Below are 22,625 nucleotides of genomic sequence, written 5' to 3' on the forward strand. Positions count from 1 at the left end.
TACTCCTTCCCCACCAAATGGGAGATTGCTCAGTTTTAATAGTGTAAAATCAAGTTTAAAGCGGCAAATCCAAATGCTGTGGTTTAGAGTGCACGCAGGGACATGTTGCTGGGGGCTGGAGTGGGGTCAAGGGATGCAGCAGCAGACTCCAACCATCCTTGGGGCAGGAATGGATGTCAGAGACAGAATGAGACCCTAACTCGTGTTTTCACAGCTAGAAATGTGTGTGTGTACCAATATCCCCAAGCCTGGCTAAGAGAGGCGCTGCAGCCTTGAGCAGCAGCAGGTCAAGGGAGGGTAAGTTCAGGCTGCCTGCATCAGGCTGTGCTTGTGTTTTCCAGGTCTGCAGCATGGGGGTCTCCTGCCACAAGGCTCATGTTCAACAGCAGCAGGTCTGCACTCGCTCGCCGCCTGCCCGCCCACCCGCCTGCCCACTCGTGCCGCCCCTCCCTGCAGGATTTGTGCAGAGCCCCATCTCCGGGCAAGAAAGGATGTGCCCCCGGCAGGGCTGAACCACCCAGGCGGCCTGGACCAGCTAGCTGGAGTCCAAGGGCCCTTGCCCAGTTGCTCCCTGGTAGCATCTGGTCTCAAGGAAGAGGTGGAAAAAGGAAAGGTGAAGTGTCTGGCATGGTATCCCTGCAGGCAGAGCAGGGAGGGGCGGCCCAACCCAGAACTGCCCTTCGCATCATTTACCATCCCCATCCCAGCGAGGCCCGGAGCCCCGCGGTGCTGGGTGCTGCACAGACGTGGTCTCCGCCATGAGGAGAATGTGCTATTTGGGGGGGTGCCACATGCAGCTCAGGGCCCCAGCACACGTTTGTGCCATGCCTAGTGCCATGCACACTCGCAGGCACCTTGCGCACGCTGACCATCGACACAGCCCGGCACTCCCGAACTCCTGCTCGGCCCGGGGCAGGGAGCCCAGCTCACCACCGCGCGCAGCCCCACTCCCTGGGGAGAGCCGCTCCACGCTGCATTGAACCATCCTCCTCCCCGCGCACGGCTGCCTGTGCGAGGGAGGCTCGCGCCGAGCCTTCGGGTTGGTACAGACCAGTCAGTAGTTTTTGTAGAGGCTGAACACAACAGGGATACTTAACATTAAAAGTGATTTCTCCCTGTGCGATGCGCTGTCTGTGTCAATGGGTTTAGGGAAAGACATGCTAACTTCTCCCACCAGGATGGGCTGCCCTCATACTCACGGGCGTTAACAGGATTTGGCATTCAGCAAGCGCTTCCCAATTTCTCCCCGTGAACCTGGGCGCTCTGTCCCTCTTGCTGCCAGGAAAGCAACTCCCCAGTTCCGAGAGTCACACCACAGCAGCGCAGGCAAGGACTGGGGAAGGAGTTAATGTCATGCCATTGCAAACACAATAGTGGGATCCACATGCTGGAGTAGAGCCTGACAGATAACGACAGAAATCTCATAGTCCACCCAGTGCTGATAAAACTTCAGCTGGAATAAATGCATCTCTGCCTGGGCATGGCCCTTCTAAGGAAACACGCAGCAATTGAAAGGAGGCCAGAGGAAAGCGAGGGCTGGAAAACAACCTGCCCCAAAGGCTGAAGGAAACAGCGTCGCTTCATCTTAACTGGTGGAGGATGTGAAATTTTCAGATACATAAAAAGCTGTTGCAAAGAGGAAAGGAATAATCTGTTCTCTGTTGCCATGGTAAATGGGATAATGGGTAGTGAGCTTACACCACAGAAAGGGAGAAATTTAGGTCACTCATTAGGAAAAACAAGACTGGTAAGGCTAGCAAAGGACTGGTACAGATCACACGGGGGGGGGGCAGGCCAGGCTCCACACCTAGAGGTCTGTAAGGACAGAAGTGTAGGCAGATGTCAGAAATAACAAAAGGAGAGCTGGTTCCTTCAACTCCTCCTGAGATCACCCCTAGAAGTCATCCTTTAACCTCTACCCCATCATTCCAGCTGTGGATAGACACCAAGAGAAAAAGCTCCCCACCTGCACAGAAGAAAAGCTGCCACTGGCTCACTCTCTGATGTGACAAGAGCACTAATCAGGGAAGGACAAACAAGACCCCATGCACTGTCTCTCTGCAAACACAGCAAGAGAACAGGGCACCATTTTCACCTCTGCTGTCTAAGCTGCAGCACGAGCAAAATCCATCAGAGCAGCAACACTGTCACAAATTGACCCATGGAAAGGGACTGTTCCTCTTTCTTCACTAAGATCTTGACAGGAGGCTGCTCTGTCAAATTGGTAATATCAGCTCACAAATAGATCTGCAAACCATGACTGCAGGGAGCCGAAGCAGATGGTCCCAGCTCTTTTTCAGTGCCAGAAACACAGGCTGTTGCTGGCAGTCCCTGCTGCAGCCAAGGGGGAGTAGGTGGTGGTTCACCAGGGGCTTGCTGAGAAGGAAGAGGAGGAAAGATCCGCTTTTCAACACATTAGCTGCAGGCCAGGAGCTCTGGGCCAGGGAGGGATGGCCAGCTGGATGGGTAACACACAGCCATCCAGAAAGCGCATACAGATAGACAGGATGGGCTAGACAGCACAGGGCAGAGGGGCAGAAAGAGGAATGCAAAACAGACACAGGAGGAACTAGTCAGCTTCACATAGAGTCAAAGGGAGCTCTCAACTATGCTCTCCCAATGACTGTGCCCCATTAGTAGCAACCGTGATCATCAGAGCTGCAACACATCATGAGGGAGAAAGGAAAAGGCTTGAAACAAACTGAGCAAGACCCAGCAGACAAACCAGGATGCTGAGGCTTTAACCTCAGCCTGGGAAGAGGCTAGCCCAGCCTGAAGGCATGGCATCACACAAGGCAGGGGTATGGTCAGAGATGGAGGTTTAATTTTCTGTCAGCAACAAAGAAGCAATTATCACAATTACAAATGTTTGCTTGCATAAGGCTCAGAACAGGGCTGGGGTGGAGGGGCAGCAACAGCTTTGCCCCTCCCCAAAATGCTACCGAGTGACATTGGTTCACAAGCCATCTGAGATCCCAACCAATTGTGCTGTTATCCCACAGCACATTGCACTGGCACCGGACTTCGCCTAGATCAAACTGATCAGTTACATGGAGTTGATTTGGATGTGCTAAAGATGCAGCTCTAAGCGTCTGAAGACCAGGCTGCTGTCAGTCAAACAAGAGCCAAGGCAGCTCATGCTGCCCCCACCCTCCTGGGGGCACCAGCTTACCCATATTGCAAGGGGTATTTCAAAAACGTCGACAGATGATTATCCCTGATTGAGCTACTGCCCCCATCTTTATTAAACCCCAAGAGGTGTGGGACAAGGCAAGCCATGAGCAGAGAAAGACATGGACTACACACTATAGCTTTGGTGACTTCATGTAAGTTTGGTTGTTCATGTGCTTCACTGGATTTTTGTGACAGCTTCATGGATGGACTTGGCCACATAGTCCAGGTTCTTGGTAGTCAGGCCACACATGTTGATGCGCCCACTAGCCATCAGGTAGATGTGTTTTTCCTTGATCATGTACTCCACCTGCTTAGCTGGGGAAACAATTGGACATCAGGTCAGAGCAGTGACTCCACAGATCAGAAAAACCCAAAGCACCAGTCAGAGCTGCTTGAATCTTTCACAACAGGCAGAAAACTTCCAGCACTGGCCACTAAAATGCTGCCTGATGCTTCATCCCTGCCTAGACACAGAGGCAGTGGTACCAGGACTCCAGTGAGGTTACCAAGAGATTCCTGCCTGGACTGCTTCAGCCCAGCTCACACCCAGCAAAACTGTCCTCACCCAATCCTCCCTTCACCAGGTCACTTGGTACTTACGGTTCAACCCTGTGAAGCTAAACATGCCGATCTGCTCTGTGATGTGGTTCCAGGTGCCCGGGGTCCCAAGGGACTCCAGGCGAGACCGGAGCTCTGACCGCATGAGCAAGACACGATCTGCCATCGTCTTCACGTTGTCCTTCCTGCAGCAGGCAGGAAGCAGAGCATGAGGACAGGCACCTGCCTGATTTGAAGCCATCTGGCCAAGCCTGGCACTCAGGGAGACGGCTTCTTCCCCTGCTTCCCCTCTCCCACCAGCCCCGGCCACACGTACCACTCGGCAAAGAGCTGCGGGGAAGCAAGTGTAGTTGCCACAATGCGTGCTCCCTGGGAGGGAGGGTTGGACCAAGTGGTGCGCACAATCTTCTCCATCTGGGAAAGCACACGCTGCACATTGTCTGCATCCTTCCCCACCACAGTCAGGTTCCCCACACGTTCATCTGTGGACAAGCCAAGAGATGTGAGCCATTGGTCCCACATATCACTGCAAAGCAGAGCTCTCCCCGCCCCCCAGTACGCCAGCCCCATCTGTCTGGGTATGATGCTACTGGGCCAGCTTACTGCCAGACACTCACTGTAGAGCCCAAAGTTCTTGGAAAACGACTGTGCACAGAAGAGCTCAAAGCCCTCGGAGACAAAGTATCGCACAGCCCAGGCATCCTTGTCCAGGCTGCCAGAAGCAAAACCTTGGTACGCCGAATCGAAGAACGGAAACAGGAACCGGCGCTGCAAGGAGGAACAATGTTAGAGGGAAACCCCTTCCCCACAACCTTCACTTTGCCCCCCCGCTGTCCCTGTAGGAGGGGAAAATGAACATTGAGCTTCTAGGTGAATACAAAGGAGACACTGTCCGGCAACGCCAGACTGGGATATTTTCTTTGTATTGGGGTAAAGGAACAGGAAGACTAAAGCAGTCAAGAAAAGGCCAAATGCAGGAGAAAACTACAGCAACTGCCTCCTCCCCATTCTGGAGGACACAGGCCACAAGAGATGCACCACCTTATATCCTACTATCCAGCATCTGTGAAAAGCAGGTACCCCTGGAGACTCTTTCCAGCACAAGAAACCTGACTGCAGCCCACGCCACAGAGTTTGAAAGCAAGAACTTGGAGGCACAAGCAGAACTGGGATGCTTCTATTCTCTGAGCACAGATGACCACCATCCTGCTAGCCTCTCCCTTTAACACCTGCCCTGTGGGACTCTTCCAGCTCCTACCACAACTCATGACATTCCCTACAACCCCCCTCCAGCTGGCTCAAGAGCTATCTGTCCCCTCAGCACTACTTTATCCCCAGCAGCAGCTCATACCTTCATAACAGCAGCAATCTGCTTCCACTGGTCTGGAGTAGGGTCTGTGCCTGTTGGGTTGTGTGCACAGGCATGGAGGATGAAAATGGAGAACTCTGGGGCTTTCTGAGGAGAGAAAAGGTCTTGGTTATGTGCACTGATGAAGCTGAGCACCCACAGCAGAGGGAGAGGCTCCGTGCTGCACTGGGCACCAGCAGTTTCTTTCGTAGAACTCCACTTCCAGGCACAGGACACGAGCCCAGCCAGCTGCTGACAGCACACCACCAAGCTCAGCCTGTCCTATAGCAGTTTTACTCACCTCCATGTCATCCAGCAGCCCCTTGAGATCCAGACCCCTCTTGGCAGCATCCCAGTAGTGGTAGGTTCTGATATCTTTAAAGCCAGCATCCACAAACACAGAGTTGTGGTTCTCTGAGGAAAGAAATCACTTTTCAGAAAAGCAGGCCTCACCTCCAGCAAGCCACCTTCTCCAGTCCCAGTATCTCCCTAAATGTCACCAAAATATGCAATGGAGACATTTACGCTCCTTTTACCCACAAGGAAAGCTCCTCTCCCAGTGGCCAGGCCCCTGCAAGGAGCTCAGCCATTCCTCCCTCACCCACTGACCTACAGGGCTCCCTGCAAGAAGGAGGCAGCACAGACAACAGCACTCACCCCAGGAGGGAGCGGAGATGTAGACCGGGGTTGCCGTGTTGTTGTTTCCATTGTACCACCGCCTCAGAAACTCTGCACCGATACGCAGAGCGCCTGTCCCACCCAGTGACTGAACGCTTCCAATCTGCAACAGAGAGAGTTGCCAGCACGGTCCACCCAGCTCCCAGTGCACGGAGAACAGAGGTGCTCGCAAGATAGACAAACAGGATCCCAGATGTGCTCCCTGGGGTCACCCCAGCCAGGACACCATCCCCTTCCAGTGGTCTTCAGCCTCCTTCAGTGCTCAGACCCATCCTAACACAGTTATAAATAGACTCCAGTTGTTTCTGCTACTTTTTGGCACAGAGCAGATTCCCAGCTAGGAGCTTATTTCAGGAAAGGTGGTCTATTTTCTGACTTCAGTTTTCTGTGGGGCAGCTGTTAAATGATGAAGGAAAAAAACAAATTCCAATCACAGACCACATTCAGTCTTTCCAAAAAACTACGACTACTTGCACAAATGGCTTCCCATACACAGGTTCATCAGGTGACCTCCAACCTGATGGCCACGTCAGAGAAAATCCCCAAATCCTGGCAAAAGGCAGTTACTCCGCACATTTGCACTCTCCTGCTCGGTCCACTGCAGAGGCACCCCGGGGATCCCAGCAGCTCTCCCAGCAAGGAGCAGTCTCACTCCCTGCCCACCACCTACCCGATTCTCCTTGATGGCAGGGCTGTCGTCACCCAGGGCGATCCGGGAGGCATTGGCCCGGAACTCGGGGAGGCCCAGGATGGGCAGGTACTCGTGGTTGAGGCTGTTGTCGTTGGCGATCATCTGCTCCACCTTCTTCACCACCGGCAGGACCCATGGCTGCCCCTCGTCCGTGCGGTAGGCTGTAAGGAGAGAGAGAGCCGTCCGTTCCACACCCGGGGGGATGCTGGGCCTGCCCGGGGCACCAACACCCGAGGACGGCGGGCAGGCCAGCGCGGGGCCGCCCCCACGACCTTGAGGCCCGCCGGTGACCCCGCTGCCCGCCCCCCCCCGCCCCGCACCCAGCCGGGCGCTCGACGCAGGCCCGGTGACCTTTCATTCCCGAGTCCCGCTGCTGCCGCCCAGCTGCTCCAGCAGCCGCCAGGCCCGCCGCGGGAACACCGGCCGGCCTGCCCCGCGGAGAGGGGCCCCGCCGGGCCGGGGGAGGCCGCGGACTCACCGCCCACGCCCAGGTTGACCTTCCGCGAGTCCCCGTCCTCCCGGAAGTCCGCCGTAAGCTTGAAGACGGCAACAGGCGGGGCGCGGGGGACGGCGGTGAAGATGGAGGCGGCCATGGCGGCGCGGCCCCCTCTGGTCCGGTCCGGTCCGTTACGGGCGGCGCGCGGCGCCTGGAGGAGACGCTCACCTTCACGGGCGGGGGCGGGCCCGCCGCACGCCGCCGCCAATCAGCGGGCCGCCGGCGGCCCCGCCCCCGCCGCCAGCCAGCGGCGGCTCTGCGGCCCCCGGGGCGGAGCGCGGCCAGCCAATCGCGGCGGGGACGCCGGCCGGCGGCGGTCCCCGCACCCGGTGACGCCAGCGGCGCGGGGACGCCGGCGCTGCCTATTGGCGGCCGGCGGCTCCCCGGCCTCACCCCCGCCGCTGGGCGCGTGGGTTGGCGGGCGGCGCGCGGCGGGGCCGCCCCGGGGGGCAGCGCCCGGCGGCGCGGGGTGGCGCGGGGTGGTGGCCACAGTTGGCAGGGACCGGTGGGGTGCAGGGTGGCGGCAAGCCCAGGGCCCCGGCGCAGGGGCGCAGAGCCGTCACAGGGGCTACGGGGGTGCGGCGTCTGGTGGGAGGTGGTGGGGGGCTGTATGTCCCGGAGCGGCAGTGATGGGGAGCGGGGTGGTCCCGGGGTACAGTGCCCGTGGTACGGGGTGCTACTGGGGATGCCGTGCCCGCGGCAGCGCTGCTCTGCGGCAGTGCTCGGGGACGCGGTGCTGGGGGCGGGGGGGCGTGGCACCGTGCCCCGTAGGGCACCCGGGGTTGCGGCGTCTGTGGGGGTGCAGAGCAGCCCTGGAGTGCACAGCCGGGGTGTACGGCAGCCCCAGGAGCCCCAGTGCGGGGGGGGGGGGGGGGGGGGCAGGAGGGCAGGAGGGCCCTGCCCGGGTGTGTTCCCACCCCAGGGCGGGTCACGGGGATCCTCCGGTGCATCCGTCCCAGGCTTTTTAACGCACTTCCCCTATTCCCGGCCACCTGCAGGTGGAGTAGCCCCCCGAGACTCTCCCAGCCCCGGGGAAACCCCGGGGTCACCTGGGGGTGTCTCCCCTCCCAAGCAAGAACCTCTGGCCGGTGGTAACCGCTGCCAAGGCGAGCCCCGCTGTGTCCCACGGGGAGCGTTTGGGATCACCTGTCAGCTCGGGACCCTTCTCCCCGAGCGCACGGCATTGCGTTCGTCCGCAGGGAATTTCGCCCGGCGCCTCGCTGCCAAACTGCATCCTTCCTGCAGGCACAGCGCTTACCACGCTGTCTCCGACCCTCCGTGGTCCCCTATGGGGACCTCCGGGGACCCTGGGCGTTGGGGCCGATGCCGTGGCGGGGGGTCGGTGGAGCGGCAGCACGGCCGGGAGCGGCGGCGGTGCTGGGGGGTGTCGGCAGAGGGCAGACCCGGCCCGCGCATCGCGCCGCCGCCGCCGGCAGGACCGCCCCGTGCAGCCCCGCCGCTTATCCCGCAACCCCCGGGCTTTGACCGGCTCCGGTCCGGCCCGGCGGGACAGGCGGGAGGTGGCCCGGGGCTGCCCCAGCATCCCACCCGCGACTACCCCCGCGCATCCCCGGGGAGGGGGCTTGCTGACGCCCGCTGCGCGGTCGGCTCCGTTAGGAACCCGCCGCCCGTCTCAGGCGGCTTTTGAAGTTTGTGGGAATCCTCCCGCGATTCTGCAGCACCTGGGAAAGGCTTCGAGGAAAATTGGAAGGACGTCGCGAACAAGAGCCCTGGCAGCGCGACTCTCCCCCTCCCCCCCCAACACACACCTCGTGACATAAAACACGGGGATACGGAACGGGAAAGGCCCTGCTGTCCCCAAACGCTTTTGCAGACAACCTGTGTCACACATTCCCTTTGTTAACCCAGCCAAGATCCCTCTGAAAACCAGTTTGGCGCCTCGCCCCCCTCCCATGCCAAAGGTGGCTCCGCAGCCCGGCTGCCTGGGAGGGATCCCGGAGGGCACAGCCAGCCCTCGCCTCCCCCAGCTCCGGGCAGCACCTGGAAGAACTGCCCAGTGCACTTTCTGCTTAGCATGAGAGCCGGGAAGAGGCAGAGCTGCCCGGCGGCACAGCAGCGGGCCAACGCTTCTGCCTTCAGAGAAAACAGTGTAATGGGAAAGGCAGAGGAGCAAGACAGCAGTGCTAGACTAAAGCCTTGGCTCTGGTGGGGTTTTTAGCTCAACTCGGGTAAAACCTCTATCGGGCCCCACGAAAAGGCTGTGTGGAAACCCAGAAAGGGCTTCAGGTCTGGTCTCTGCAACAGTTGTGAACCCCTGCAAGTGCCTGACCTTGTCAAGGTGCTGCAAGGGCAACTCCGAACCCTACCCTTAACTCCAGCCCTAACCTTAAATCTAACCCTACCCTTAACTCTAACCCTAACCTTAACTTTATCCCCAAATGGATGAAGGGCACTTGGGTTTCCTCAGGTCTGTGGATGCTGCTAAATGAGAGATGCTGCAGAGCTGAGCAGGGAAGCAGCTGATAAGAACAAGGGCACCAGAGGTAAACGGGGGTAGCCCACCACAGCGTGAGTCATGTTTTCTGCTTACGAGGAGTAAAGCATTGCACAAGTGGGATGCTGCGATGGGAAAAGCTGACCAAGGGTGCTTCAAACATCCTATTTCTGGAGCAGACAGAACTGCTGGGGAGTCCCCAGACTAGCAGGCTCTCGCTGCACTTACTGGTTTCTAATCCTACCCCTCTCCAAAGAGCACTGGGATATTTGGGGACATGGCCAAGTCCTTTCCCAGTGCAGAGCAGGGAAGTCATGAAGGCATAGGGGCACTGCCTGCCAAGCTGGCTGCACCAAGCCACTGCTTGGGACCACCGGAGCAGGCTGAGCAATGCCAGTTGCAGGAAAAAATGCAGTTTCCCCAAACCAGCACTGTCTTGCTCCCTTTCCTTGGGGACTCCTGGGCAGCACAAGCTCAGCGATGCCGGTCTGGTGGAAACTGACTGTGCCGCTGCCTGTGCCTTCGAGGCCAGGGTCGCTGACCCAGCAGGAGTTACCTGCCGGTGCTCCTGGCTGCCCCCAACCCGGACGGTGTCCCGTGCCCTTGGCGGCACAGTGCGGGGCTCTGCTGGGAACAGATGCAGGAACGAGACAGACAGGCACAAAGCAACAGGCCGCCGGGCCCCCGAGCCGGGTGGCTGTGCCTTAGCAAGATCCCTCTGGCCCTGAGCTTTCATCTCCCCAGCCTACACAAAGGGTGCCACCAAAATGTATGTAAAAGCAGGAGAAACATGGGAGCCGGCCCTGAGGCATCCCTCCCTTTATCTCCTGCCTCCGACTGACAGCCAGCAATGACCTGCCACTCAACGGGAAGGCTTGCACTCCTTACCAGGAGTGAAGGAGCCCCCCGGGCACGCACCACCGCGCTGCACGCAGGCATGGCCCCCCACGCTCAGCCCCTCCTGGGAGCCAGAGGCAGGGGGGCTTGGTGGCCAGCGCGGCTCCTGCAGAGACCAGGCTGCCACAGGGATGCGGGGACCACTGGGGACCAGGTGCTGCCCTCCACATGCCGTCGAGACTCACGTGGGCTTGGAAAAAAGCCCTTTCTGGGAGGGTGTGGATGAGCTCCACTCACCCCATCCCCTTCACTCTCCCTTGCAAGATCCGCCCTCGCACCCCTCTGGCCTCTGCCTCATCCTCTTCCTCACCAAAGAGCCCTGCTCAGCGCCAGGGCGCCCTCGAGCCTGGCATCACAGGAGGGTTTAGGCTGCCCTGCTCTTGAGGTGTTGCCCATCCCTGGCTGAGACCTGGCGCAGGCAGCGTGTGGGCAGGGAGCAGAGCTGCGGCCGTTCCCAGCGGGTGCTGCGCAGGGGCTGCTTTCCCAGCCATCCTCCCAATACAGATGTTTTCTCAGTGCAGGATCCAGACAGAGCAGGGTAAAATGTTTTCATTCCAAGCTCCCGGGGTCAGGTCATGGTTTGTCTAAATGGCTTTTGTTGCTGTAATTATCAGATTAGCTGATCTCTGGCAGCGTGTTTAGGGGCAGCTACATTAACTGTGGATCCTGATTCCCCCACTGCCACCCTGCCCAGCTGGGGCAGTGGATTTGCAACAGAGCGATGGGGATCAGGGATGCCAGGAGAGCCAGGTGAAAAGTTTGTGCTCAATTTTGAGCTGGTACCCAGCTGGCCCCCAACCCAGGAGCAGCTGGCACATTTGGGGAAGTCAGCAGTGAGCCTCCTTGACCTTCTCAGTGCACATGATGATGCCGAGCTGAGCCTGATCCTTTCCTCCCACTCCAACCTGCAACACACCGCAGCCGCAGAGCCCCGTCCCAGGCACCTGCCTGTCGCTGTGGCCGATGCTCAGTGTGCAGACAGGGTACGGGGACACCTGAAGTGCTTCCTCTCACTTAGGGCTGGTGCTCCCTACAGGCAGTGAGCCCAGCAGATCCCGGGGAGGGGGTCAGGGACCCCATGCTGCTGCTGGGGTGGGGGAGCCTGGGGCCGGTGCCTGCCCATGGGGTGCCGTGAGGGGTGGGCAGCCCCCCAGCAACCGGGGAGGTGCAGGAATAGGAGTGTGAGATACCAGGCGAGACGGAGAGCATGACGGGGAGATGAGAGGGCAGGGTGAGGGGCAGATAAAGAGGGATCGGGAGTTTCCGGCCCCCACCAGCTCCTCACCGGGTCCATCTGTCAGCGCCTGTGAGTGCTGATGGCACTGAGCCCTGGTGGCAGCCGGGGCCGTAGGTCCTGCTGAGGGGCACCGTCAGGGGCTGGGAAGGGGCCGCCGCTTTCCTGCTGCGCTGGGGCACTGCCAGTGGCTCGTCCCCCAATGTGGCTGGGGATGGGCTGTGCCCAGGTACAGCCCCACGGCTGCCCCCAGGGACGAGCTCCCAGCCCTGCTGCCCTGCAGCACCCACCCTCTGCCCTGCCACCCCCGCAACCCTGTTGCGCACACAGATAGGGAGCACCATGGATTTCACCCACTGGCACCAAAAAAAAATCAGTTCATGCTCCGCTGGGCTGCTGGTGAACACTCGGGTGCTCGGCAGCTGCTCGCTGCGGCACCATGCCCATGGTGGCCACCTGTGCCCTGACACATTGTCCCACCTCCTCTCTCACCTGCTCTAGGTGGGAGCAACAGGAGCTTCCCTTGAGCAAGGCAGAAGCTCTAAAGAAATGAAATAATTCCAAATCAGAAAAGACTTTATTGTTTCTCCATGAAACAAATAATTTAAAATGTGGTTTCACTGCATTTCAGTTTCTGAAGTCTTACGATGTCAGAGCACACTGAATGAAGACTTCTGGAGCAGAACATCTACATCTTCTCTTTCAAAGAACATTTCAACCTCTTTAAATGCTTCAGAAAACTTCAACAGCAAAATTCTGCCTTTAAACACCATGTTCCTGCAGGAAGTTTTGGCTTCAGCAAAACATAATTAAAAAAAAACCTAAAAAATTAGTGGAAACTATATTCCTGGTATTTTTCCTAATTGTCACCATGACAGAGTTTGGTTAGCTACAAATTCATCTTCTTTGCTTACAGCTGAAAGCAACCCAGAGCAGCGAGGACAAAGCCTGTGTACCCCAAGAAGGAGCATATTCACCAACCCAGTGAGGCTCACACCTCTCCTGCCACTGCTGCTGCCTGAGCACAGCCAGATGTTCACTATTTCTCTATTTAAACCCATCCTGCACATTAGTCCTGGGGTCCCTGGAGGCCCAGCCCAGCCCATGGGCCACTCAGGACCTGCCCCATGGCCATGTTTGCTTCCTCTGCATCTGCTTGTCCCCCAGGCACCCAGGGGGAGCACAGCCGCCCCAGAGGAACGCTGGCCCTGAAAGGGGCAAGGGATGGACTGGTCCTGGTGCTCATCACAGGATGAGCCACTGGGGCTGGGGAAGTGTGTTTGAGAGGCCTGTTCTGCCCCCCACCCCCCCTTTTTTTTTTTTATTTTGCATCAGCACCTGGTGGCAGATATCAGGAGACCGGATGATGGACTATGACCTGCCCAAAAGCTGATGCCTGGTACCCTGGTACATTAAAGATGGTTTCCCAAGGATGCAGAGGACCAATGGAGAAAAGGCTGGGCTGTCGGCTCCTGAGCATCCCCAGCCCTGGAGCAGGACAGGCACTGCTGTGTAAAGGCATGGAATTCTGCACAGCCAAGGAAGCTGTTTTTGGGATGCCTGGTGCAGGGAGATATCTGCCACCCCCAGCGCCTGGGGTGCCGCAGAGGCAGCGAACCCCTTGCCCAAGCCTCTGCCCCCTCACCAGCGAGCCTGGCTCATGCCTTGGTGAGGTGTCACAGGGAGCTGCTCCGCCGCGGCGTGCCCAGGCTGCCGGGCAGCTGTGGAAGCCCGGCTGCACCCAGGGGCCGGTGGGATGGAGGCATCTGTAGCACAGCTGGTCCCAGCTGTACCGCTCTGGGCTGGGTGTGTGCCCCGGCACGGCCAGGACGAGGTCAGGAAAGAGGGCTCCAGCTCCCTTGCAGTGAGCCCGGTGCCATGGGTAGCTTCTGGACCTTGGTGTAGGAGCAGATTTACTGAAAACAATTTATTTAATATAAAAAAATAATTTCTTACGGCGTTTTGGCTGGCGTCAGCCGAGCGCTTACTCACCCGGGAATTCAAACAAAGGCAGGGTTGGCGCCCAGCCAGGGGGTCGGGCGCTGGGTGGTCGTGTCCATCCCGGCCTCGGACCCGCCTCTGGGTCACTTGCGGGCTTGTGGCATGATGTCTCCATTTATTTATTGGAAATGTTTGAACAGGAAATGCTAATGGTTTGGGTTTGTGGAGACAGCTGGAGGGGTCTGGCTGGAGCTGCTGGGAAGGGGAGGGTGCGCTGGGACAGGGCAGCCCAGCAGGGAAGGGGGAATCGGTGCCGCCGGCACCACCGGTGGGGATCTGTCCCCTCTGTGTTTGGGGCAAAGGACCCAACAGGAGATAAGACCAAAGAGGGCTCCAACGGCTCTGCTGCCTCCTCCTTCTCCGCTGACTGCAGCCGCTGCTGCAAAATGCACGGCGGTACTGCAAGAGTGGGGCTGCCCCTGGGACACCGCCGTGCCTGCTGCCTGCGCCCCGTGCCGCTGGGGTGTACGGGAATGGTGCTGCCAAGGTGGCGCAGGGGGAACGGTGACCAAGGGGACCCTGCACGTCCCATCCCCAGCCCTCGGGCTCAGGCCTGGCCGGTGCCCATTAGCGTGGGAGGGATGTGAGAGCGCTCGCCTCCCCCTGCAAGGGGGTCGAGAGGTTCCTACGCAGCCCGGCTCTGGACCGGGCTGTTCCTGCATTTGCTGATAACAGCGGAGGTGAAGCCTGACCCAGGAAAGCAGGCAAGATCCGCAGAGATAAACTCCCCGCGGCAAGACAAAAGCACTGACCTCCGTGCAGCCCAAGCCACCGCATTCCCACAAGCACAGCAACAATTGCCCAGCAGCAGCAGCAGCAGCGAGCCCTGCACCAAACCCCACGGCCGGCCGCCGGGAAGGGTCTGCGTGGCAGCCGGTGACACCTCCCGCCAGGATCACTGCGGAGAAACCACAGCTCGGGATTTTTTAACCAGAACTTCTGCAGATGTCAGTTGCTCAGGCAGTGACAGTGAAGGGATCCTGCTGTCCTTGTTCACTCCTCATTCAGTGGTGCAGCAGGCTCGGCGCTGCCTGTGTTGCACGGCCAGGGGGATGCTGCACAAGCACCACCCCCACCCCCCATTCCCAACCTTACACTTTTATGCGCACACTCGCAGCGCAAACTGGCTTTAAGTTTCATCCCTAAATGCAGACAGGGGTCTTATGCACTCGCGTGGTTCAGGTTCCAGCGCCTGCTTTGAGCAGAGGGGGCTGTGGCACCGCACACCCCCAGCGCACCCAGGGAAACTGGATGGCAGGCGCGGGGTCAGCCCTGTCTCCCTGTGCCCAGCCCGTGTCCAGCTCACGGGATGGGAGGCTGGAGCCCGCCTGGCACCTCCGTGGGCCCCTGTCACAGCTCTGCCCTGAAACAGCACCAGCTGAAAAAGGCAGAGGCGCTTAATGGGATTTGCAGAAACACCCAGCTCAGTTACCCGCGTACGCCTGTTGTCTCCGGAGTGTTTTTAAAATCTTTATCTCTGCATCATTAAACACTGATCTACATTTGAAAAGAATCCCTTCGGTTCCCTACCTCTGAAATGAGGATAACTATCCTTCACCTCATAGCGGGGTTACGAGGATAAACAGATTAAAGACTGCGAGATATTGCGGCAAAGAAGGTTAAACAAGCCCCTGTGACAGACGGCCCAGGGGCAGGGACCAGCATCAGAGCGATGCACAGCATAAGCCGCCGACCCACGTCTGCACCATGCTAATGTCCCCAAAATCCCAGCGCCGTGTTTGCCACCGTCTGCCTTCCCAGGACGAGGTCCCCAGCCATCCAAAAGCCCGCCAAGGGGCTACCCCACCCTCCCCCCCCAGTCAGGGATGTGCACCCCGTGCCCTGAGCCTGGGAGCGGGGAGCGCAGGGGGGCGGGGGGAAGCGGGGACAGGAGGTGCCCATCAGGAGCTCAAGGCTATGGGAGGACATTGGTGACCCAGGTGCAGCAACAAGGGGCTGCAGGGTGCACGTGTACTGCGGGCGGTGGGGTGCACCAGCGCAGCTGCCCCCTCTGCACATCCCTCCCCATGTCCTCGGAGATGGACACCTTTCTGCTACTGCCCACAGTCCTGCCCGTCGCTGCCCCACCGAGCGCCCTGGGCAGGCAGGGACAGCAGGGAGATGTGCACTTCTGCAGAAAGAGCTGGTGGGGGAGAGGATGAGCCAGACAATTACTGTCTGGAAAGTCTCACCCGGGTCCCTAGTAAAATAATGGCACAAATATTAAGAAAAGGCGCTCTGTAAACATCTAGAGGATAATGAAACCATGAGCTATAAGCAGGATGGGATTTGTAAATAAAGGACTGTGCCAAAAACAACAAGCCCTCCATAATTGTTTTGGATAGAAGGACAAGATTAGTGCGGGAAGGGGACTTGGCGGATGTCATGAGAGGAGACCTGGAAGCGCCAGGTCTGTCCCCCCGCCTGGCCATTAGAGAGCCCCTGGCACGTTTGGGCAGGTTTGAGGGAGCACGGTGGCACGGCTGGCACCTGGGGACATACTTGTCCTCTGGAACTGGACACCAGCACTCCTCCAGCCTGGCACGTGTCACACCGGCACCGGTGCAGTCGCTCATGCCTCGGCCACCTCCAAATCTCTGGCAGAAGGCAAAGCTAAACCTGAGCCCCCATTCCAGCTGGAGCATATCCCAGCACCATCCCTCACAGGGCTGGGACCCGCGTGGTGCAGGAACAGGCCAGCTGGACGGTCGCGGAGGGGCAGAGCAAGAAATAACAACCGAGCGAAGCCAGGAGCAGGAGAACAGTGCTGGCACCTTCCACGCCATTCTCCAGGTTTTGGCAACGCTTTGTCTTTTGTGAACATCAAAATGGCATGTTCTGCAAAACTGTAGGGTTCCCCGGCGCTCTCAAGTATCGGATTTTTGGCCAGACGTACAGGAAATGTGCATGCACCTCCTCGCAACCAGCCCTTTGAAATGCTACGCTATAAAAGCACACGTAAGCGTTAGCAGTCATCTGCCCCGCACAGGCCAAACCCGTCCAGCTTTGACGTTGCATGGAAGGAAAAGCAGTAGGCCTGGCCAAAAATGTACCTGGTTTTGTACGCGAGCCCTGGGTCTCCGCAGCGTGCGGCCGCGCTGGGCTGGATCACACGCGCTGGCTGGCGAGCAGCTGGCTGCATGCGGCACGCAGGGTAACGCACGCTCGCAGCCGCGCACAAACCGAGGATGAAATGCACCATATATGGTGAAGATATTATTAGTCCGTAGCTGCCTTCATAGGATCTTCCGAGGAAATCTCGCTTGAAAATGGGAAACAAAGAGATTTGTCTGTGAGACTCGAGCAGTGACTCTGGAAGAACTAAAAGCGATGGCTTCAGAGGAACAGGGAGCAGTGAGGCTGGGGGTGTCAGACACTCAGGTATCTGCAAGGTGCCTAACAATATTCTAGTTAAATATTTGTTCTAATTAATGCTGATTGCCCACCCATTACCTACATCCTGACTGGCCTCCAGAAGTCGTTCTCAAGAGGAAGATGTTGCTGAAATGGTATCAAAAAATGGTCAGCGCTGGACTCCGGGTACCCATCACGGGCACAGGCGAGCTGAGACTCAGCACCAACTGGCTGCTGCCAACCTCGCCCGCAGCCCGGTGCGTGACCGAGGGGATGGAGTCACCCGGTCGTGGGTTTTGACTGAGCCGAATGCCAAGTTGGATGTGTCGGCAAAGAAAGTGGGCTGTCCCTCTGGGTGGCAGGGGCTACAGCAGGGCTCTGGCGCCGAGCAGGGTTGGTCTGGCGTCCCAGGGGTGAGCAGCTGGATGTGAGCTCGATGCTAGGACCACACAGCGAATGCAGTCCTGGGCATCAGAGCAGTGAGCACAGCGAACGGCAGTTATCCGGCAGTGTCTTACCCAACAGGGGATGGGATGCCAGCCCTGAAATACTGTGACTGGCCTGGTGCCCCATTTTAAAAAGATGTAGATGAAGCGAGAGCCGTAGATGTGATTCCCCCCGCTCCTCTTTGTCATCGTCTCCCATAGCATCCTTGCAGCCAGACTGGGGAGGTGCGGGCTGGAAGGGGGGAGACACAAAGTGGGTTAAAAACTGAGCGCTGGCACAGGGACCGAGCGAGGCGGTGGGATCTGCATCTTCAGACATTTCCAAAATTCGGTGGATTGAGGCCCGACCAGTGGGCTGTACCGCCAGAGCTCCTGAGGCCAAAATTATTCTGTGAAATGAGAGAGAGTGCAGAAAACAGCCACAGAAAAGACAGAAGGGCAGGAGAACGCACCCCACAGTGACAGAATCAAGCTCAACCTGTTTTCTTCTTAAAAAAGCTTAAGAAATTTGACTGCTATGCACAAGTACTCTCATAGTAAGAAAATACCGTGTGCTAAAGTGTTTTTATTCCAGCCAAAAAAAGGCAGAACGAGAATCAATGGCTGGAAATTAAAAGCCAGACAAACCTGCATGAGAAATACGACATACATTTTGTGAGCAATGCTGATTACCCGTCGGATTAACTATCAGTGATTAAGTAAGACCAAACCATGAACTGCCTCATTCCTCCAGACCAGATGCTTCTGTGCATTAGCGAAACCCCACATTATTCAGGTCTAGAAAGAGTAACAACAGAAGGCAGTCGGCAAAATCAGCATAGGTGATCTAATAACTGATCTTCAACATTGTGAGTAAAAATATATCGTGCTACTAATACACACAGAAAAAATCCCATTGCACGACCTCTGCAAACCCACAGATGGAGGGGGACAACAGTTGCTAGTCCTGTTTTAGAAAGAGAAGACCACTCAGGCCATGGACAACCCACAGAGGCCTTGCGATGGGAGTGAAACCATGAGTGAGACGTGAGCTTGCAACACCAGAAGTCTGTCAGGAGGCAAATTCACGAGCGAGATGGGGTCTGCCCCACGATGCTCCCGGATCCCAAGTACAGGCATACAGTCCATTGGGTGGGAAAGAGAAGGTCTCTCTGGGCATGGCCTGGGGACAACCACACAAGGTAGACGAACATTCCAGGAAACGCAGGACCACGGGGATGTGCAGAAATAGGCAAAAAATCAGATGGAAAAAAAAAATACTTAGGAGTGAATTAAAAAAAAAGCCGATAGAGATGATGGAAACCTGGATGACATTCACAGCTGAAGCAAAACACACCTGGCAAGGACCAGTCCCGAATAGACTGGCTAGAGGCAAAATTATCTTCTCTCTTTTTAGTATCTGTATGCACAGAATTATAAAAAATAAGCCTGGAAGGCCCTTGAAAGGTCACCTAGCCTGTCTGCCTGCCACCAAAGGAGGCAAAACCTTCCTGGTGGAGCTTTTGTCTAAACTCTTCCTAAAATAAGCCTCTAGTGGTGAAGACGGCTCCCAAGAAAAACGAGTTTTAATCTTCTTTACCGCAGTCATTGCAGGGTAAGCCTATGGCTTCTTCTTCTACCCACCCTGAAAACAAGGAATAGCCCATTATCTTGCGCTTTGTAGCAGGGCTTTATGCATTTAAAGACTTTTATCTTATTCCCCTGCAGTCTTTTCGTCTTGATACTAAGCTACCCTGGTCCTTCAGCCTTCTCCAGTATGTCATGTTTTCTGAATTTATGATCTCATTCTTCCCTGGGCTTTCCCCAAGAACCGCAACTTGAAACGTTGAGCCCCAAGTGGGATTCAGCGCTCCGGCTAACACTTTCTAAGTGCAGCAGGATCACATCAGGTGTCTTACAGACACCTTGTTTATATGTCCCAGCCTGATTTCGCTCTTCTCACTTGGGCTGCTGCTGGCTCATGCTCCCTGGGGGACCCACTGTCACCTCCGGCTACTTTCCCACAGAGCAACCTTGCTCATTCCCCAGCTACTGCTTGTGATGTTGATTTTTCCCAACTCAGAGAAAAGCCGTATATTTGTTCTTATCAACTGCTTTATTTCAGATTTCTCCAATTTCTCAAGAAAAGCACTCTTGCAGGCCCTACCAGGCTGCTGCTGCAGGTAAAAATCATTGATGAAAGCACTGACTAGCCCTAGACCCAGACAAGACCCTGCCTGAGGGTTGAGCACTGGTAGCTGCCCTTTCAATAGTTTTCCATCCAGCTGTTCTCTCATGTAGCCACACATTCACCTAGATCACGTTTCTCTCCATTGCTCACAAGAATTTCACGTGGAAATGGGACTAAAGTCCCACAAAAGGCAAGATTTAGCACATCTTCTGTTTTTCCCATATTGGCCAGCATAGATATCCTCAAGTCGAAGAAAATTCAGTTGGTTCGGCTCTTAGCTGGTGGCCAAAGCTGTTACCTACCACTTCATTATCTCTACTCACGTGTTGTGTTTGTTAATGATGTATTTGCCTGTCTTCAATCTGTTTATGCCAATGTCCCATTTTTCCTTCAGTTCTGCACCCCTGGTCTTGAGTAAAGCTCAGGAACTTGGAAAGACACAGAGGTTAATTTGGGAAAAAAAAAAAAAGGGGGGGGGGAACTGCTCAACAACAACTAAATCCTCGGAACTCATATGTTTATCCGAATTTATCTGAACCTTCTGGGGACAGTGACTTTTTAGGGTAAAATAAAAACAAGTTCAAGTGAGTTTTCCATCCCTGCGACAGTATGGTGATTCCAGCCAATCTGAAACAATTTTCCAAGAAGATTTCCTGCAACCTCACAGTGATTAAAGGAAATAACATTGTGAATAAAGGGACATTCTTCAAAGTCAATGAAGGAGCCACAAACCGTACATTCTCACAGAGGGCCGGAAAGCGCCGGCGCGAGGTGGATTTTGCGGCGTGTGGCCCCCCAGAAGGAAGAGGGTGGGATGCCGGGTCCGTTCCTTTTCCCCGGGCAGGGGTTGTGACCGGGCTTCTCCTGGCGCAGGCGGTGAGAGAAGAAGGGCCCCCAGGCTCCCCATGTTTGGGGGTGAAAGGCTTGGCCCCGTGGGCTCTGAACCCCTGGCTCCGGGCGAGCATCTGCTGGGGTCGGAGTCGGGAGCAAGGGGCTCGGCATCTCTCTGCAAACAAGAGCCCATCGACCCTCTCCAAGCCCGGGGGCGACTCCGCAAAGAGGCGCATCCCACCACGGCGGCTTCACGCCGCAGCCTCCTCCCTAGGAAACCCCCCGCGCGTCGCTTTGTCTGCGTCAAACCCTCAGTGCGTTCGCCTGGCCGGGCTCTGAGATTGACACGGCAATGTGAACGGGCCCGAAAAGCCACTTTGGCAGAGGCGAAAGCGCCGCATGGCACCGCCGGGCAAGCAGGGTCCTGCCCGCTGCAGCCCCTCTCGCTGGGAGTACCCCAGGACCGGGGACTGGCGAGGGAGGGATAAGCGTGCGCCCAAAACGTCTCGGCCAGAGAGGACTTTAAAAAACCCACCTTCTCAGCTAAAACAAAGAGAAGGGAGTAATGAGGAGGCGAGGCGAGCTGGGGAGAAAAGCGGGAGGGGGCTGCCTGGAAGCCCAAACACACATGCTTCATTCAGTTGATGCTGCGTAATCAGGGAATTAGCTAATGAGCTTACTGCGGCGCACGGACAAGTCCTTTAGAAATATCATGGCCACCTGGGGAGGCTCGTAGAGGAGCTGGGCAGCCCTAATCTGCAGAGCTAGAAAGATGAAACACACACACACACCCCTTCCCCAGCCCTCCCGGACAGCCCCGCTTGCCCCCCGGGCAGCACATGTCTGGGGGTGCCACAGGGGGGCCGACGCAAATCCAAGGATTACTGGTTGTGGAAACGGTAATAAACTGTTGGGTTTTTTTTTTTTTAAAAAATACACCAGCCCACGCTCAGGGCTGATGTCAGAGGGCTGCAGGTCGGCAGCCCCACGACACCCCTGCGGCGGGGCTGGGGCTGCTGGGGGACGGGCAGCGCTGCCCCGGGCTGCCGGCACAGGGGCTTCCAGAAACACGGATCGCCTTCCCCTGCACCGGCAGCTGTGACGGATATGTCAGACAAAACCAAGTAACTCCAAACTATGGACTTTTTTTTTTTTGCGAGTTGTTCAAATACAGCTGTATAAAATCTGTGCCGAACGCAAATTTAAAAGTAAGTGCGTGTGAACGTGCTAATTTGAACCGAAAGCGGGTGCAAGAGAACCTCATGTTAAAAGTCACTTAGAACAATGCAAACATTAAATATACAAATACTCATCAAATACTTACTTAGAAAGTAGCTTTTAGACAGCGATAAGGCTGGGCTGCAAAAAAAAAAAAAATTATTTGCTGATTAATATTGAACTCTGAGGAATTTGTGTATGTGGCAGTATTTGCATGAATTAGAGTAGGGAAAGTATGAACAACACTGAAGACAGAACACTCCTCCAAAGAAAAAAGGGGAAAGCAAAAACCTGAGCCAAAAATGAGGCTCCACTTGAAAGAAATTACTCCCGCACCAGTGAGAACAGGACCAAGCCCAGATATTTGCTGGAAAGGTGGAAATTGAGGATTTTTATTATTATATTGAGGTAGAATTATTATTATTAATGATGTGAAAAATAAATTCTAGCACTTATTCAGCATAAAAATTATTGAAAATTTTTCTTGCCCAAAATTAATTAGATTGAAAACTATTCTATGGAAACCATTTCCATTTAAGTTTTCGATGGGATATTTTGAAACAATTTTTTTCTTTCAGTTTTCTAAGCCATAAAGCTGTTTAAAATTTGGAAGCACTGTATTTTCATGTTTTCCTTGTCTTCTTTTTCTCCCCTGCCCTGAAGCTGCTCGAAGTCCGCCTGACATTCGCGCTAGATTTCCTCCTCTCTTTTCTCATCTTTTCTTCCCTATGCTGACACTTTTCAAAGCTTTGGCACTCTTGTAGAAGAAAAGAAAAACCCTAAATGCAATATCACTCGCTCAGCTGTTGAAGGGCTGCAGGAATAAAAGGAATAGGAGAAGAAAGAAGAAAAGATTTTCAAAATTTCAATAAACTTTCAGCTGTAATAGAATCAGTTTGTGCCTACATAGAAAATAGTGGGACTTAGCCAAAAAACCCTTCTTTTTTTGGTGAAGTTCTTTTCCGAACTGCTTTAATTAGAATTATTTTTTTTTATTTGTAGGGAAAAATCAGAGGCTATTTTCCGGGGCTCTGCTGTCCGATTAGCCGGGATGATTAAGGTCCAGAGGAGACG

At 56.0% G+C, this 22,625-nt stretch overlaps 1 protein-coding gene across 1 annotated transcript; it reads right to left on the bottom strand.

Moving 5' to 3' along the window:
• Nucleotides 1–2,802: 2,802 nt before the first annotated feature.
• GOT1 (glutamic-oxaloacetic transaminase 1) lies at nt 2,803–7,136 on the bottom strand. Its single transcript, XM_082486673.1, has 9 exons — nt 6,928–7,136; nt 6,429–6,610; nt 5,738–5,861; nt 5,382–5,494; nt 5,084–5,188; nt 4,350–4,500; nt 4,049–4,214; nt 3,775–3,917; nt 2,803–3,489 (listed from the first exon to the last, which is right to left on the bottom strand). The coding sequence occupies exons 1-9, from the start codon at nt 7,040–7,042 to the stop codon at nt 3,350–3,352; spliced, it is 1,239 nt and encodes a 412-aa protein (XP_082342799.1). The 5' UTR covers nt 7,043–7,136; the 3' UTR covers nt 2,803–3,349.
• Nucleotides 7,137–22,625: the final 15,489 nt, after the last annotated feature.

This window comes from Vanellus vanellus, assembly GCF_965231255.1.
Source record: "Vanellus vanellus genome assembly, chromosome: 7".
Classification (NCBI taxonomy): Eukaryota; Metazoa; Chordata; class Aves; order Charadriiformes; family Charadriidae; genus Vanellus; species Vanellus vanellus.

Bases quoted from the DNA above. Each gene is read 5' to 3' on its own strand.
- GOT1 (XM_082486673.1), bottom strand. From the start codon at position 7,042: ATGGCCGCCTCCATCTTCACCGCCGTCCCCCGCGCCCCGCCTGTTGCC. The intron at 4,501-5,083 runs GTATGAGCTGCT...TCCTCCTTGCAG, and splicing joins AGATTGCTGCTGTTATGAAG to CGCCGGTTCCTGTTTCCGTT. The intron at 3,918-4,048 runs GTACGTGTGGCC...TGCCTGCTGCAG, and splicing joins CCGCAGCTCTTTGCCGAGTG to GAAGGACAACGTGAAGACGA.